This window comes from Triturus cristatus, chromosome 1_1 (genome assembly GCF_964204655.1).
Source record: "Triturus cristatus chromosome 1_1, aTriCri1.1, whole genome shotgun sequence".
Taxonomy (NCBI): domain Eukaryota; kingdom Metazoa; phylum Chordata; class Amphibia; order Caudata; family Salamandridae; genus Triturus; species Triturus cristatus.
Window position 1 is genome coordinate 772459126 of NC_140579.1, and position 18149 is coordinate 772477274.

Consider the following 18149-nt stretch of genomic DNA (forward strand, 5'->3'; position numbering starts at 1 on the left):
AAATCCAACACCTTCTGCCTCCTACAGCAAGTCGTTGTAACGACAACGTGGTCGTCGTAACGACCGCGTTGTAATGGCATGCGATGAATGTCTCCCCTGTCCGCTTTTCTAGTTTTTCTACTGGTAATCTGTACAGCACCGCCTACAGGAAACTGCGAACACAGTCATAACTCGCCACTGCCCCATAGAGTCCCCTTGTGGTAATTTTCAGAAGCACAGCTTTTCATATTCATGTGTGATTCATGAATGTTGGGTTTATAAAATGACACGCAGAACGATGGAAAGCATGTAAAGGTTTTTGAACACACAAAGAAGAAACTGATATCATCTACCAGGCTAGGCATTCAATTGTAGAAGTGGAACTTGAGCAAATGACTCTAAGAGTGCAGACCACCTCTTTCTTTTATCACTTTCTGCACAGCGCTTGCAGTGTGCTTGTTTTTACTGGTTCCACCACAGAGGCACACTAGTGGTTGGAATTGGGCTTTCCTCACTCTCCATAAGCTGGGCAAAGCTGCGGACATGGAATGGCTTGCACCGCCGGGACAATTTTAACTCTGCTCATTTTAATTGTGTTTACATATTTAACTGTGTGACATGTTTTATTAGGGGCCTGGTGTAAACCCAATGTCCTATCACTTCCTTAAAGCAAACAGATGTTAATGTAGTTTCTGGAGGAGGATTTTGATACTGCAGGCAAAATAATATTTTACTGTTTAAGTTCGCTTCTTCTAATAATAACAAAGATTGGCAAAGCCAATAGGTTTCGCCTAAACAAAATCTTTTGTCTATATCAATGGGCCCGATTTAGATCTCGGCGGAAGGGAATACTCCTTCACAAACGTGATGGATATCCCGCCTGCCTTATTACGATCCCATTATGTCTCATGAACATTGTATGAGTGCACTCAGTACAAATGAGGGAGAATGGGGCGCATATAGGTCCAGCACACATGCCCTAATAAATAAAATGTAGCACCAAAGGAGTATGCAGTTCCTGTAGGGTGGGGAAAGAAGAGAAGGAGGCTAGGTTGGTCAACACCCTTACTCAGTACTGGAGTGTGGGTGTCTCCTAATTTGGTAAGTGGGGCCCTCACACACCCATTTGGGTGTCATGCTTCATCATAGGGCTTGCTCCTCATTAGGCCTGCGCTGCAATGCCTAACGGGCACCCTATGAGGGGCTCTTTGTCAGAGATCTTTTTCCCAAGCTGTAGAGGTGAGGTGCGTGTGAGGGACCTAGTGGTGTTGAGTTGAGGTGATGTGAGGAGAAATAAAACGAGGCGAGGTGGTGCTCCAAAATGAATTTTAATTTGCGAGCCTACTTGTCTCAATTAAAACCAGAATAGGGATACCGCCGATTATATTGGTTGGCGGTGTCTATATGTGTGTAGTCATGGTCAACATGTTTCTTGTCCTGTGTGTGTAAATCATTCGGCAATTCTTCAGGACCTATCTTGATGCACTATCTACACGGGTGGTTGGTTATGGAAAACGAACCAATCACTCTGATGACCTTTCAATGAGGTACCTTAATAATACAAATCATGGGACCAACCCAATTCGGGTTCAAGTCACGCCTCATCAATAGTTAGGCAGAGCAACGATCGTTACAAAAGTTAACGTCATGAGTTTTCCTGAAAAACAGGTGCCGGGAACCTACCCCTCGCTCTGCCTCATTGGGAGGAAGCATGACACCCAAATGGGTGTGTGAGGACCCCACGTCCCAAATTGGGAGACGCCCACACTCCACTTCTGAGTAAGGGTGTTGACCAACCTAGCCTCCTTCTCTTCTTTCCCCACACTACAGGAACGGCATACTCCTTTGGTGCTACATTGTAATAGGGCAGACAGGATATCCATCACGTTTGTGATGGAGTAATCCATCCGCCGAGATCTAAATAAGGTTTGATATTTTTTACATGGTGGATAGCAGTTGACCTGGTGTGCAACATGGCTTAAATGTTTTTTAAAAGCATGACATGGCCAGCTTTGACAGTTTCATAGTGTTTTTATTTACTTTGAAATGCTATTACAAGGACGGTAACTTGTGTGCACTGTGCACTGTTCACTGGGTTGTAACCAAATCCTTGATTTTAATCAAAATATTTCATTCTAAAGTAATACACAACACTAATGATCATTTCTGCATGAAAAAGATTCTTATTTATCATATCTTCGTCATCATCATGAACACAATGAGAACATAAAATTAAATTAATATTCAATGCTTGATTCAATGTTTTCAACATTGTGTTAACAATACTACTATGAGTTTCATTACTCATGAAAGACTGTAATGCAACATTCATTTAAATGCTAGATGCATTTCGGGGCGTTTTAGTCCCTTCCTCAGGGGCAAATCTACAAAGAAAAAGAATAGATTTATGAGCTAGTCACTTGAATTACTCAATGATTACACATCGGAGACATTACCCAGATATTCATGTTCCAAAACATAGTAACAGCTCATGAGTCAACTATGCGTCAAAAAGTACAAACTCCATTAACTGCCCAGCATGTCAGACGTTAATGTATGTGAATAAAACAGTGTTTCAAAAAGTAGTCTGGAATGTAGTGCTTACACACCCAATGTGCTAAAAGAACTTCAAACAGGTCTAATGTGTGAAAATACCTCGTGTTGAAACTCTGTCAATCTGTTGCGTATTGGTCATAGGTCCTGCCATATGTAAGGAAACAAAGTGTATTATCTACTGTGTCCTGGAACACAACTAAATGTGGAACATGCAATAGTCACCTGTAGATTAAAGATATTCCCTCCTTATCTAGATGCCGTTTGAACACCACGTGTCCAGAACTAAAACAGAGTGAGAACAAATCTGAACTAAACCACAATGCATGAAAACAAGATATCCTAGTATAGTGCTGTTGCATTTCACACACGCTTACCTGACAAATGAGTAGTTGCCTAGCTTAGTGGACTTTAAATTGTAGAACCGGCTTCCAGCTAGTCAAAAACCAATTCCAATTCCAAAAACGTTATTTCGGTCATTACAGACCATATAAAGTAAACAATAAAAGTAGTGAAAAAGACAATTTGAAACATTTTCTTTGGAATTATATCAATTAACTGTCTATACCACCAATGGAAAAGGAGTAATACAATAATACATTGTTATTCATTTAAAACAGTAAGAACAACTAAAAACATTAAAAATATTTTTTTGTTTAAAAAGATAATAGCAAAATACGAATCAATGCTCAGTGGAGGAGATTACTAACTACAATGATAAGCTTAAGAATCCCCTTCGACTCTGCCACATTGAATAAAAAAAACAGGACACTGCAAACACAATAGGTGGGTGTGTGTCAGTTCAAAAATCTTCTACAAAGCGGTATGAGCCAACACTTTCTGGCCTTAGTATAGCCTGGGCAAAAAAAAAAAACATGGATAACCATCTCATCTAAACAGGTACAAGTGGGGCATCCAAGAGGAGGCACTTTCTGCCATTTGTTAGTGAAAGCATGCAGTGGCAAGGTTCCTGTTCTAAACTGAATATACAGCTTCCTTGCCACGTTGGGTTGAATGTCATCTAAGAATGGCTCTATAAAATAGTTTTAAAATTCAGAAAATCAACCGTTAAGTGACCAAGATTGGGATTCCCCTGGATGTCAGCAAACTTAGCAGATCGGTCGGCTCTTACCAATCCTAGACGTGAGATTGTCAAACACGCCACCTCGGGATTACTCCACAAATCGGGGATACCAATCCTAAGTGATGTGTTTTTTATGTATAAAAACCATGGTAGATTAGCTACCCCCGGGAGACCCATTATCCCCTTTAGCTCTGACCGGTAATCTGCTAACTTCGGGGTCACCCACAGTCTACGCCAAAAAGTTAGTGGCCTCATCCCAACCTCATCTGCGATAGGTCTAATGCCCAAATCTAGACGTAGTGGTATAAGGGGTGAACTCAACGGTAGGCCCAACAACTGTCTCATAAATCTGTTCTCTATCCTTGACAAACCAGCAGTGGGATGATGACCCCAAAGTTCAGCCCCATACCTTACGGCACTCCTAACTTGTACTTGGTAAATCTCAACCACAGGACTAGGCGGTACATGATAGGAGTTCCTATAGGTTGTTATAAGCCCCCCCCCACCATCTGGGCAAGCCTAAGACCTGCCTTGGCTAATTGCGGTCGCCATTCAAATGATTCAGACAGCGGAACGCCAAGATAATCAAAAACTGACACCCTCTCTAGTAGGGTGCCTTTTAAAAAGGGGTTTGGGCGCAGTGTTTTTGCTGGAATAAATACCATGAATTTCGTTTTGGCTGTATTGATCTCCAGCCCCCTGTTATTGCAGAAAAATGCAAAGCTGTCTAATATCCGCTGTATGCCCATAGGGGACTTCGATAACAGCAAAGTGTCATCAGCAAACATCATTGCTGGGACCTTACCATGCACCAATTTAGGGGCATCGTTATCCACTACCTCATTAAGTTGGGCTACAAGTGCATTAAAAAAGAGGCAAAACAGGGTTGGGGCCAACACGCACCCCTGTCTTACACCTCTATCAACTGGGAAATGAGGGGTCAATTCCCCATGCTTCCCATGCCTAACTTGGGCAAAGTTACCTGTGTGGAGGTGAATGATCAAAGACAATAGGTAAGGGGGGATTCCTAGTTGTTCAAGGACCTCCCAAAGTTTGGCACGGGGGACCAGATCAAAAGCCGATTTCAGATCAACGAATATCAGATAGATGCTGCCACCCTCCACTGACACCGTCTTCCAATATAACAACTGAAGTCTAAGGATTTGATCAATGGTCGACATATTTTTCCGAAAACCGGCCAGATTCGTGCTCAGTATTCCACCGTCCTCCATCCAAACATGGAGGCGTTCAAGGAGTATTCTGGCAAATAATTTCTGGGTAATGTCTATCAGGCTAATTGGTCTATAATTAATCGGCAAGAGGGGAGAACCCTTCTTGTAGACAGGGAAAATTTCAGCCCCAAGCCAAGAATCCGGCACCTTCATACCCCTCAAAATGGCATTAAAAATTACACACAGATAAGGTCCCCAAATGTTTGGCTTGTCCCGAAATAGGTCCCCTGGAATCTTATCTAATCCTGGGGCTTTCCCAAGGGGAAGCTTCCCAATTGCATTTAAAACTTCTTGTGATGTGATCTCACAGCCCACTTCATAACGTATCCGTATAGCTGCATCTGATGGATCAACATTCAATTCCGGGGCTGCCCCAATAGAGTATAAGCCCTGAAAATGAGATTTCCAAGCAACTGCAGCAATATTAGGCTCTAGGGCTGGCTTCCCCTCGCAGCTACTTGCGCTCATTAAGGAACAGAATAACTTCATGTCCCTGTTGGGGTAAACAACCTTCACTACGAATTTTTCATAACAAATACTTTTACAACGCATACTTTCACTCCGCAAATCCAATCATTCCGCATACTTTTATTTTGCACATACTTTCACTCCGCATACTTTCTGCACGCAATACTATCACTCCGCAAGTTTTTTAATAAAAGGGGGTGAGCTGTGGAACACAAAAAGGAGCTGAGCAGCACTGCATGGAGTTTGCTGCAGCATGGTGGAATTAGGATTTTATTATTTATAAAAAAAGTTAGGAAATAGAAGTTAGAAAAAAAAGGAGACTTACTGACTTCTCGACGGTGCACTGCATACATGAAACTCGACGATGAATTTTTACTCTCTCCATGCGGAAACAAACGGACAAAACTTACTTTAAAACAAAAAATGGATGGAGAGACGGAAAAAGGATGTTGAGAGGCTGCAGAATATTACACATGATGAAGCGGTTAACAAGGTAAGCGTAGGGTATTGAAGAAAAACATGTGTCTCTTTTTTATCTTTAATAATATTGATGACGAAAGCGGTTATTCAATTTAACAATAATTTTACTTTACAGAGTGATGTCTACGGGAACGGATGCAGGAAAGATCTGCGGTAAGGTAAGTTAGATTTTAATAACATTAATGATAATGAAAGAAAGAACGTTTAAGAGAAAGGAGGGAAGGGGTACGGGTTAAATCTCGGCGAGCATGGTTTAATGTATCGGGAAATGTCATAGCATACATCGTCGCTTCTCAGTAGGTAAGTGACTAAATTGAAAAAAAAAGAATTTCTTAGACTTTTAGACTTTTATTATCATTGTAAAAGGAAACGTTGTAAAGAAATGTGTGGTAAATGTAGTTTTACATGTTTAGATACATTTTTAGTTGTCATTCCTTCGTTATAAAAAATGCGGAGTCATGGTACCTGCGGACAAAAAAATGTGTTGTGATGGTATACGGAGTGTTTTCATGCAGAGAAATGTCATATATTCCCCTGTTGGATAATGCTGCTCTGATGGCAACCCATCTATCCTGTTCCCAGTTCTTTTTTGCTGTCTTAACACTAGCTCGGTAGTGGGCCCTCAGTTGTTTAATTAAGGGTCGATCCTGGCTTTTAATGGGTTTTATAAGACCTCCCTTTGCCTTACGGCAGGTGTCATCAAACCAAGTTAGTTTGGCACCCTTGTTAGACTTGGAATGGACCAGAGGGTTGAAGGTAAGTTCAGCATACAATGCCTCAATTCTACCAGTGGATTAGGGAGAAACTGGAGCTCTAACAGTTTCCTCCAGAGCTGAAAGTGGTGAGATAATTGACAAATATAATGGCGCTACCTTGTCCGGAGACTGCTTCATTGTGCCCCATCTATTTCTCCTTCTATTGTTAGTGAGTTTTAAGTTATTAGCTGGAGAAGAATCAGAGGCCACAGAATTATAAAGGCCTGGGAGCTCCAACTCCAGCATCAAGGAATGATGGTCATTATCATGTCTCGGTATGACAGCAAAGTCAACAACCCACTGCCATAGCCTGGTCTCCACTAGAATATAGTCCAAAAGGGAAGTTTGTCCTGTTCTATTAAAAGTTAACTTCCCTGGCTGATCCGACTTGGTCCGACCATTGCATGCTCTCAAAGAGTGTGCTAGGAGAACCACATCAATCTGGAGTACCAGTGGGGTCCACCCCTTAACAGGGGGGATCTGGGGGTCAGGAATTAACCACAAGCTATCCTCATCACTAAAAGAAATATCAGTGGAAGCAACGAGAGGCTCAAATTGGCAGTTAAAATCTCCCCCTATAACCAATTTTAAATTCAGGGGGGCTGCATCTATAAATGAGTTTAATGCGTCTATGGTGGGGGATTCCTGGGTGATGATTACCGGGCGAGAGTAGATGTTAATAAAAGCAACTCTATTATTTGGGGAAAACATGAGTACCGTGCACTGAATGTCATCCGACAAAGTGTCCAGCTGTTCAACAGTGCAATTCAAATGGGTAGCAACCAAGGTAGACAATCCCCCAGAAGGCCTACCTCTTCCCCCTGAGGAGGCCATTACATTATAAGTTGCAAAACCCATCCTCACAACATCTTCCCTTGCCCAGGTTCCTGGAACATGCACACCTCAAATTCACCCCAACATTGCTCCCAGTCAGGGGAATGAAGCTTGTTTTAAATTCCAGCAATGTTCCAAGATAGGACCTTCAATCTGTGGACAGAGTTTGGGTTGCTGCGCTGGGGATTACTATTATTGAGATTATGGTTTACTGGAGCCGACAGGGCCAAGATGTCCGTTCCAGGTTTACTCCCTGGGGCTTCAAACCTGCCAAGAGTGAAAGTTAAGGAGTCAGAAGGATAAGGAGCTGGTGGGTTAAGCAGCCGCGGTCGGTAGTAGGAGTAACTGCAGGGCGGTGACGTGGGGAGGGGGAGGGGCAGGGTGTGGGGTAGTAAACTTTGGATTCCGGAGGTTTACAGGTAAGTTAACATATAAATTAATAAAACAAATTTCGTCGCGTGCACAGCATCGCATTTGGGGATGCAGTGCACGCAAAGAAATTTGTTTTATTAATTTATATGTTAACTTACCTGTAAACCTCCGGAATCCATAGTTTACTACCCCCCACCCTGCCCCTCCCCCTCCCCACGTCACCGCCCTGCAGTTACTCCTACTACCGACCGCGGCTGGGGTTAAGTACCAGCCCACGGCTCCCAAGATGGACTATATCTCCCCGCTGAATTTCTAATTGGGAGACCACTTTCTCCTCCCCACTTCCACCATTGTTGGTCTGGCTCTTCTGCCCGCTAGAACAGTCCCCATGTTCCCCATCCATCTGCCTGGAACCATGACCAAGAGCGTGGGGAACAGTCGACCTGAGTCAGTCAACCTCCTCAAGTACCCCGAATCTATTGCCAACTGGGATGTTGTATAAAAGAGGTCTAGGGGGAGGGTGTAAAATTGGATGCACTTGGGGCCAGTTTACTGGGGTCTTGTTGTTTGGGGTCCGAGATTGACAGTGGGAGTAAAAAAAAGTCCAAAGGAAGGGCTTTGATCCCGGTATTTAGAGCAAAAGGACCAGCCGACTGGGCTACTAAAGTATGTACAGTCAAAGTGTTGTTAAAGTTGATGACTATACAGTCCCCTTGCAAGGATTTAGGGTTCTTGCCCACCCAACCCACTCTATGGACCATTATTATTTCTCCTGCCCTGTTGTAGGAAAACTGCTTGTGCCTAACCAACCAAAAAAGACACTTATTCCTAAGATCAAACTGGGTTTCCTTCTGTCCTTTTTTTTAGCTTAGGTACACCAGTCAGTATGACAACATAAGGTAGTGAAGCAGGGGGCAGGTTAATGGTTGGTTTTATTGGTGATCCCTGTCCACTGCCTTCTACTTCTACAGAGTCCACCCTATCCCGTCCCGCCCCATACTCTAAATGGGCAGGTCTGCTTCTAGTTAGAGACCACTTATTCAAAACAAGATCAAGAGACTCATTCGTATCAGAGGAGCTCTCTGGTCCAGTTCCAGCTCTCCTCTCTTGGGCCGATGGAATACCTAAATCTTCTGGGTGCCCCATTTGGGACTTAACTGGATTGGAGTTCCCATCCCACTCGCAGCTCCACCAACAACCCTTAGCTCATTAGTGTGTGCCGCATTTAAAGGACCTAGATTGCCCGGAAAGGGGTGCCTTACGTTGTCCGTCTGGGAACTACAATCAACCCTTGTCCCTAGAGCGGAGGCAGTACTAGCAATGCAGGTTGCCTGGCTACTGGGATCACTTAAGTGGCCAGTACCCAGAAGGATTAATAGGTGGGCCAGCTCCTCCTTAACAATTACTCTCAATTGTGCCTCTAAGTCCACTATCATCTTCCTTACCCAGATAGGAAAGTCTAGGGTTGTTTCGTGATTAAAGGGGGTTTCCCCTAGAGGCAGGAGGTTCCTCTCTGCTAGGAGTAAGCTCAGATGTTCTCTTTCTCTTGGCACCAGCCCCTAGACATGTTTTGCAATCCCCCATTTTTAGGTGCTCTAGTAGTTGTACCGCCCTTATCATTTCCAACATTTGCTGACTTCACCACCCCATCACCTGCTTTACCACCTCTATATCTGGATGACCTAATAGAGATTCCACCATCACCAGGTGCTAAGTTCAATGGAAGTGCTTGAGGTGAGGGTGAGGGTGGAAGGGACTCTATTGGTCCTATTATAGTTTCCATTAAGCTAGGTGCAGATCCAGATGTTATATCTTGCGGCGGAAGTGACTCAGGCACCATCCAAGAAATATCAGGAGTTAAGGACAGGCGACGCTCCGTAAACTCAATTTCAGTCGTTACCACACCTATAGCCCTCTGGAGCATCCTGTCTATTGAGGTTTGGGGTAAAGGTGGAGGAATGGGGACTTTAGGATGTTTCTTAGGAAGACAAGCATGTTTTCCCATGATCAAATCACTGAAAACTAGAGCAGTTACTCCCCCTCTTAAACAAAACTTGATAAAAAAGATAAAAACAGGAGGAGAGCGCAAACAAATCAGCTAAATCATATCCCAAGGCCACGCCGTGGTGATTAAAAGTGAGAATCAATAAAGCAGTAATCACCCAAAAAAGAAAAAAGAATGACTCCACTAATGCCCCATAGAGAATATAACATAAAAACTTTCCCTTTGGTAAGTGGCAGAAAAAAAGAAAAAAAAATCCTCCTGCTGTAGTTAAAATGATGCCACCAATTGCCGCTAACAAGTAAGGATCAAATGGTCACCACCAATCAACAGAGTCTAAAGGTCCGTGTAGAGAGTCTTACCATGTCATGAAGATAGAAATGAGACAGCGCGAACCAAGCTACGGCCGCCATCTTAACGTGAGCAATACGACGCTGCTGGATAATCATGTATTGTAGCTACATGAAACCTAAATGGATAAAACGCCAATGTTAACCCTGCGATAACGACCTAGTATATGCGAATCAATTAAATAAAAGCTGGAACACAATACAGAATTGGTGAACACTAATACCTGAAAAATCAACAGATGCACGGGTGTGCATTGCTGGAAATATACAATTTGAATGTGAAAGGAGACCATCTAACAATACAAGAGAGCACTATGTAACTTCTGCATTTCTAACGAATCACAAAGCCACTGTGTCAGTTTGTGATCAACTACTGCGCCGGAAAGAGAAATAACAAGCCTGCATGAGAGAATACAAGATGCTAGGAATAACAGAACCATACGATCTCAATAGATTCTGTTGAAAAAATGTCAAGTAATGTGCCTGACGTACACTCTACTAATGAAGCTGATAAATGAACAAAGCACAGGAAAACAAAACCGATCTGTACCCCCTATGATAAGTAACCCACCACCATGAGTGTTAATGTATGTGCTGATAAGGTGATGTAGTGCAGAATATGTCTGCATAGTTGTAGTATTTTGTTCTAAAGCCATAGTGAAGTCTATCCTGATCAATTGTCCAGTTTATAAGAAACAACTCATGTCTAAACAGTCATTTAAACCTTTAGGTATCATAGTGTCCAGATGCTTAATCTAATAGATTTCTCTTTGAAGAAATTTCTTGGTGTTGTCACACCCTGGTTGCAATGTCACTTCTTCTATGATTTGGAACCTTAATTGAGATATGGTATGTTTAGCCTCCTCCCAGTGAAGTGCTAAACTTGATGTGGTGCTTCTGGCTCTAATTTTGCTTTTGTGTTCAGTGATCCGAACCTTAATTTGTGCTCCGTCTTCCCTACATAAGCCTTGCCACATGGACATTTCATACAATAAACCACATTGTTCGTATTGCAATCACTTGTATGTCGTAGTTGTGCCTTTTCGCTGGTTGTAGGATGTATTAAGGTGTTACCAGTAATAACATTATTGCAATGTACGCAGTTGTTTTTTTTTCTTAGTGCCTAGAGTTTCCTATTTCATATCTTGTTGTTCAGTAATGGGTAGAATAGTGCGTAAGTTTCTACCCCGGGTGTACGCATATAGGGGTTTATTCCGAAAGATACCATTGAAATCGGTTTAATTCTCCAATAGTTCCCATCTTTTGTTGATGATCTTTTTGCTTGTGTTTGAAGAAGTTGAAAATTTAGACACAAAAACTATTCTCCTTTTGTCCAAAGTATGAAATAAATCTTGGCGTTCCTTGTTCTCAACACGTTTTAAGCAATCTTGTAATATTTCATCTGGGTAACTGCGTACTTTGTACCGTTGTTTGTATTTGAGTAATTTCTGAGTACAGATATCAGGATCTGAGCAGATCCTTTTAATCCTAATAAATTGTGAGTACGGCAGATTCTTAATCAAACTTCTCGGGTGAAAACTGTTATACGCCAATGCGTTATTTCAGTCTGTAGGTTTACAGTAAATTTGAGTGATGAAATTTGTGTCTGTAGAAGATTTACTCACAAGTCCATCCAGGAAATGGATGCTCTGGTCTTCAATGTTATAGGTGAATTGTATCTTAGGATTGATGGTGTTCAACGTATCTATCATTGTTATAAGTTCCTCCTTGGTTTCTGTCCATATGATGAATATATCATCTATGTACCGGCAATACATTTTGATCTTATGCCACCATACTGGATTGGTCATGATATTTTCATGCTCAAATAGTGCCATAAAGGTATTAGCATATGTGGGGGGCCCCGAAAAACCTATGGAGGTCCCCGTAAGTTGAGCAAGAAATTGACCTTGCCATGAAAAATAGCTGTGCTATAGACTGAATTTTAACAGTTGTAAGATGAAGATTTTTTCCATGCCAATATCTCCCATTTGGAGTAGGGTCCATTCCACTGTTTCTAGATCTGCTTCGTGCGGTATGGACGTATACAAAGCTGCAACGTCGATAGTGCATAGTGCATAGATTACTTCCTACACCTCTGAGGCGGAAGCCGGAGGGCAGAATCACTCGTGTTTTTAAAAATTGTATTTTGTGCTTTTACATGATTTCAAACTTACCTAACTCCTTTACTGAGGCTGACAGCACCTAAAGCCTACCAGGGCACCCCACGAGCAGCGGAGCTAGCGCTGCATCGCGGGATAGACAGTGAAAGGGCCGCCATCGCTGCTTCGCGAGGCCACGCCCATCTCTCTGGCCACGCCCACTCCCCCGCCTATATCTAAGCGCTGACTGAAAGCGCTGGTGATTACTTCCTACACCTCTGAGGCGGAAGCCGGAGGGCAGAATCACTCGTGTTTTTAAAAATTGTATTTTGTGCTTTTACATGATTTGAAACTTACCTAACTCCTTTACTGAGGCTGACAGCACCTAAAGCCTACCAGGGCACCCCACGAGCAGCGGAGCTAGCGCTGCATCGCGGGATAGACAGTGAAAGGGCCGCCATCGCTGCTTCGCGAGGCCACGCCCATCTCTCTGGCCACGCCCACTCCCCCGTCTATATCTAAGCGCTGACTGAAAGCGCTGGTGATTACTTCCTACACCTCTGAGGCGGAAGCCGGAGGGCAGAATCACTCGTGTTTTTAAAAATTGTATTTTGTGCTTTTACATGATTTTAAACTTACCTAACTCCTTTACTGAGGCTGACAGCACCTAAAGCCTACCAGGGCACCCCACGAGCAGCGGAGCTAGCGCTGCATCGCGGGATAGACAGTGAAAGGGCCGCCATCGCTGCTTCGTGAGGCCACGCCCATCTCTCTGGCCACACCCACCCTCTCCCCAAATGTGCCATCCTCGCAAGCGCAGCGGACGAGCGCAGCGGGAGCGCCGTTTGCGCGCCGAAGGCACGCATAAGGCAAGCTCGTCTGCGCTCGTCCGCGCCGAGGACGGGCCAACGGCCACCCCCCCTGCAACTCCAGCTCCACGGCCTTCTACGGACACGGTGAGACTAACCTATTCCACCGATGAATTACTACAACTGAGACATCTAGCGGACCAACCGCATATACCCCCGTATTTAAGCTACTCTAATCACATCTTAGGTCCACTCTTATGTCCGACTTGCATCAAACGTTCCGGGAAACCTCCAACAAATAACTTACCTTCAATTCAAGCAGCGTTAATAAACGCCAGATCCCTCCCCAAACACAAAACAGAAATCGCCGACTTGATCGACGCGCACAAACTGGACCTACTGTTTGTCACCGAGACATGGGGCGATGACGCCTCAGGACCCGATTTTGCAGAAGCCACTCCAATCAACTACAATGTTTGTAGACTAGACAGACCAATAAAAAGAGGTGGCGGCATTGCCATAATTTACAAAAGCCACTTCAAACTCTCGACTAAACCATATACATGCCCAGAATATGAGTCTCTTACATTTACTCTAGTCCTATCAGCAAAATCATCCTTCAAGGGAATGCTGATCTACCGCCCTCCAGGGTCAAGAGCTAAGTTCCTAGCTAACATAGGTAGTCTAATCGAAGCAGTCGCCGACGCCCCTCATTTTACGCTACTAGGTGACTTCAATTTTCACCTTGAGACTTCGAATAACCACGATACCACGCAACTTCTTGCAGACCTTGAAGCTGCAGGCCTAATACAACTTATTAACTCCCCGACTCATCAGGCAGGTCACACATTAGACGGTATATTTACCAACAGTCCTCTTGTAAATATCACCCAAATAATTCCACTAATCTGGACAGACCACTCAGCTATTTGTTTTACAGTGCAAATAAACTCCACCAAACCAAGCCTCACTGTACCAGCCCGTTCAACATACAGAGACTGGAAAAACATTAACATAACACAATTAGCAGAGATGATACAGGATAATTATATTCCCAATGAGCATGACCCTACCAAAGCATCCGCAAACTACCTGACAAACCTAGACACGGCCTGTAATAAGCTAGCCCCACTTAAATCATCACACCGAAACAGGAAAATACCTTCAGCCCCATGGTTCACTGAGGCCCTACGCATGCAGAAACAATACTGCAGGAACCTCGAAAGACAATGGCGTCGCAACTACAGCCCTGCAGACAAATCCAACTATAAAAATGCCCTCGCCATCTACAAAAGAGCGATAATCACTGAAAAAAGCCATTACTTTATCACTCAAATCAATCAGGCAAAAAACTCGTCAGGAGAACTATTCAGGGTAGTTACCACTCTATCCAACCCCCCGACGCCGCCCTTAGAAGGCTCTCAATCACTGGCAGATGCCTTGGCCAGCTTCTTCGAGGAAAAAGTCAGTTCCATCTTCCAGACTTTCTCACGCTCTGCCCCCCTACCTTCTTCGAGTCCTCCCCTTACGAGCACTCAGCCAACTTTACTATCTTTCAACGCCGTGGATAAGGATCACATTCAACGTCTGGTAGCCAGCACTAAATCCGGCTCCCCCTCGACCCATGTCCCCCTTCCATTCTCAACCGCATACCGGAAGCAATTTCCCCTTCGTTGTCTACCATATGCAATGCTATGTTCGCAACAGGTATATATCCCTCAGTCTGGAAAGAGGCGATTATAAAGCCATTGCTGAAAAAACCAACGCTAGACCCTCTTATCCCAGCAAGCTATAGACCCATCGCCTGTCTCCCATTTCCAGCAAAGATTTTTGAAAAGTCCATGAACATGCAGCTATCAAAATACATCAACGACAACAATCTGCTAGATGACACACAGTTCGGTTTTAGGCAGGGACACGGGACAGAGACGGCACTACTGAAAGCTGCAGACGAAATCAGAACAACCATGGACAAGGGAGGATCAGCAGTCTTGATACTCCTTGATCTCTCCGCTGCATTTGACACGGTCGATCATATCACCTTGATCGACCGTGTCGCAGCTCTGGGAATAGGAGGAACAGCTAAAAATCTGATTGCTTCGTTCCTCGCCAATCGTCCACAGACTGTCAAATTGGGTATCTTCACCTCCCAGACCTTCTCACTCCCCTGCGGCGTTCCACAGGGCTCCTCGCTAAGTCAGACGCTTTTTAATATCTATGTATCGGACTTGGCGAGGGTGATAAAATCTTATGGTATTGCCCTTACCACGTACGCCGATGACACGCAACTAGTACTATCGGTGTACAATAATGGAGCTAGCGTGGCAGCCAACTTTCAGGAGGGAATGAAGGCAATAAGCTCCTGGATGTCATCAAACTGTCTTAAACTTAACTCTGATAAAACGGAGGTGATGACATTCGGGAGCTTGAAACCAGCATGGTCCCCACAATGGTGGCCACCGGAGTTGGGATCTCCCCCCCAACCGGTGGTTAAGGTCCGCAACCTGGGAGTCATCTTTGACAACAAACTGACTTTCCACCATCACACCAATGCTGTTGTATCATCTGCATTCTACACCCTCAAAAAAATCAAGAAACTCCTTCCTTATCTACCACAGTCAGCCGGCAAAACACTTATCAGTACTTTAGTGTTTTCTAAAACGGATTACTGCAACTCTCTGCTTCTTAATGCTCAGGAAGGAGTCCTCAACAAACTCCAGACCGTGCAAAACGCGGCTGCCAGAACCTTACTCTCTATTTCCAAATTCACATCTGTCTCCCATCACATCAAAGAGCTCCACTGGCTCCCAATCAGGAGCCGAATAAAATTTAAGGCCCTTTGCATAGCCTATAAGACCCTTAACCACCCAGGGCCTAAGTTCCTAAAAGAAGCTCTACGCCCATTGGAGCATCGCAGAACCCTTCGATCCTCCACAGCTTTCATGCTGTCTGTCCCTCGGACAAAAAAGGCCACTTGGGGAGACAGGTGCTTCACTACAGCCACTGCTAAATTGTGGAACAGCCTTCCACTGCACATCAAAACCGCCCCCACGCTCCTTAAATTCCGAAAAAACCTCAAGACATGGCTTTTCTCCTCTGCCTAACCACCTCGTCAAAGTGTAGGAAGTTCTGTGATCACTAGCGCCGAGACACCTGTATGGGTATTTGCGCGCTTTAAAAATAGCAAAAAATAAATAAAAATAAATAAATAAATATCCCGTCTGAACTATCCACTTCAACCTCTTGTAATTTCTGTAGAAAATGAGTGGTGTCTTTGAGGTATAATTTCCATCCTTGTACAAATTGCTGTAAGTAAAAATCCAAGAATTTGCCAAGTGGGTCAAAAATCGAACCACACCCTGAGACTATAGTGTGGAATGGAGGGTTGAGCGCATCCTTATGAATTTTTGGAATCATATATAGCTTGGGCCTTCTTGGGTTGCTAGTAGTCAGAAATGATTTGGTTTGTTCATTGATCCAATCCTCTTCCAATGCATTTTGCAAAATGTTCTCCAACAGGCCTTGTAGCTGAAATGTAGGATCATGCGAGAAACGGAGATATGTGTTTTCATCATCAGCATGTGCATTGACCTTTGCTTGATGGAATGAGGTGTCCATGACAACAATTGCTCCTCCCTTGTCAGCTGGTTGCAAGGTAATCTTGGGATTATTTCCTAATGCTTTAATGGCCTTTTTATCATGAGTTGTTAAATTGTTGCTTCTGTTGCTGTTGAAATTCAAACTTGTGAGATCTTTATGGACTAAGATTTCAAATGTGTCAAGCATCTTATGTGAGACTGGTGGCACGAAAGTGCTCTTAGGTTTAAAGATGGTGGGTGTGAGTTCCTCCGGCACCATATCTGTAGTCACAATGTTGGTGAAATAGTGGGGTAGTCTCAGTGTTCTCATTAGTATGTAAAAGTTTACTTGAACTTCCAAATGATTAGTTTTATTGGTGAGAACAAATGACATGCCCCTGCCCAGTACACTGGTTTGTTGGTGAGTCAATTGCGTGGAAGAAATGTTAATCACTAAGCCACTGTCTTTCCACTGCGTAGTGACTTGCCGCTTTTTTCTTTGATCTCTCCTGGTTTTTCGGATGATGCTTGTGTGCTCCGTCTTGTAGAGGTTGGTGGTTAGCCTTGATCTGGGGCTTGTGATAAAAAAGGTACCGAAAGAGAAGAATGAGGTGATTGGCCTGATTCCGTTGTGGGTCCTGTGCTTTGTAGTTGGGTGATAACAGTCTGGGCTGATGCTCTATTAGTCGATGCTTCTTTTTCAGTGGCAATACTTTTCTCTGATGTCATAGTTGTTTTCTTTTGATCAAATCTCTGGTGAGCTTAGATCTCAGCCCATGTGTAAACTTCATTAAGTTTATAATCTATCATATCTCTTTTGAACTTGCGTAGCTTCCCTCCCTGCAGTTCCTTGTTATATTTTTCCAACTTCTGGTTGAGCACTTCAAGTTGTAATTGCCAAGCGTTGTTTTCCATCCTGAGTTCTAATTCACTTTTGAGATTGAAGATTTCCTCCTCTAATTCACGTATGGTCTTTGACAGTTCCGCCACTATTAAAAGTATTAGTTCCAATGAACACTTATTCAAAATGGAGTACCATTTGTCCATGAACAAAGAATTGAGATGAAAATGAAATAACATTGGTTTGATGGATAGACGAAGTCCTCTGGGTAGCCGTTTAGCTTTGTGATACTGGACTAATGTTGAAGCATAGAATTTCTGGTTTAATTGCCGTCTGGTAATGTATTCCAATTGTCTTAATTGCTGGGTAATTGAGCTTCCGTGTGTATCTGCTGATTTAACTTCTTGTATAAGGGTATATATTTCTGTGACTTCATCTTTAGTGTACACCTTAGTTGTTGCCCTATTTTCCGTTATCTTCGTTATGGAGTCAAAAGACATCTTTCCTGTGGGTGCTTCCCCCTAGACAGTGGTAATATACTGAAAATAAGGGGCTGGAGGAGCACTCCTTATATTCTTGCTTTCTCAAAGTATTTAAACGCAAACTGGTCGTTTAATGGTGCTACAGCGCTACACTTGCTGTCAGTCCAAGTGTTTTGTCAAAAGAAATGCTATTACAAGTACGGTAACTTGTGTGCACTGTTCACTGGG

At 43.6% G+C, this 18149-nt stretch overlaps 1 protein-coding gene across 4 annotated transcripts in view; it reads left to right on the forward strand.

Moving 5' to 3' along the window:
* The window catches only part of LMOD1 (leiomodin 1), a 329884-nt gene that overhangs the window by 140411 nt on the left and 171324 nt on the right, over positions 1–18149 (forward strand). The window contains exon 2 of one of the 4 annotated variants that reach the window (XM_085650105.1): positions 5912–5954. The exons of 2 other annotated variants lie outside the window; for them this stretch is intronic. In XM_085650105.1, the coding sequence (XP_085506231.1) occupies positions 5916–5954 (39 nt within the window). In that variant the 5' untranslated portion in view covers positions 5912–5915. The remainder of the gene's footprint in view (positions 1–5911; positions 5955–18149) is intronic. One more of the 4 variants, XM_085650113.1, reaches the window with a different exon arrangement.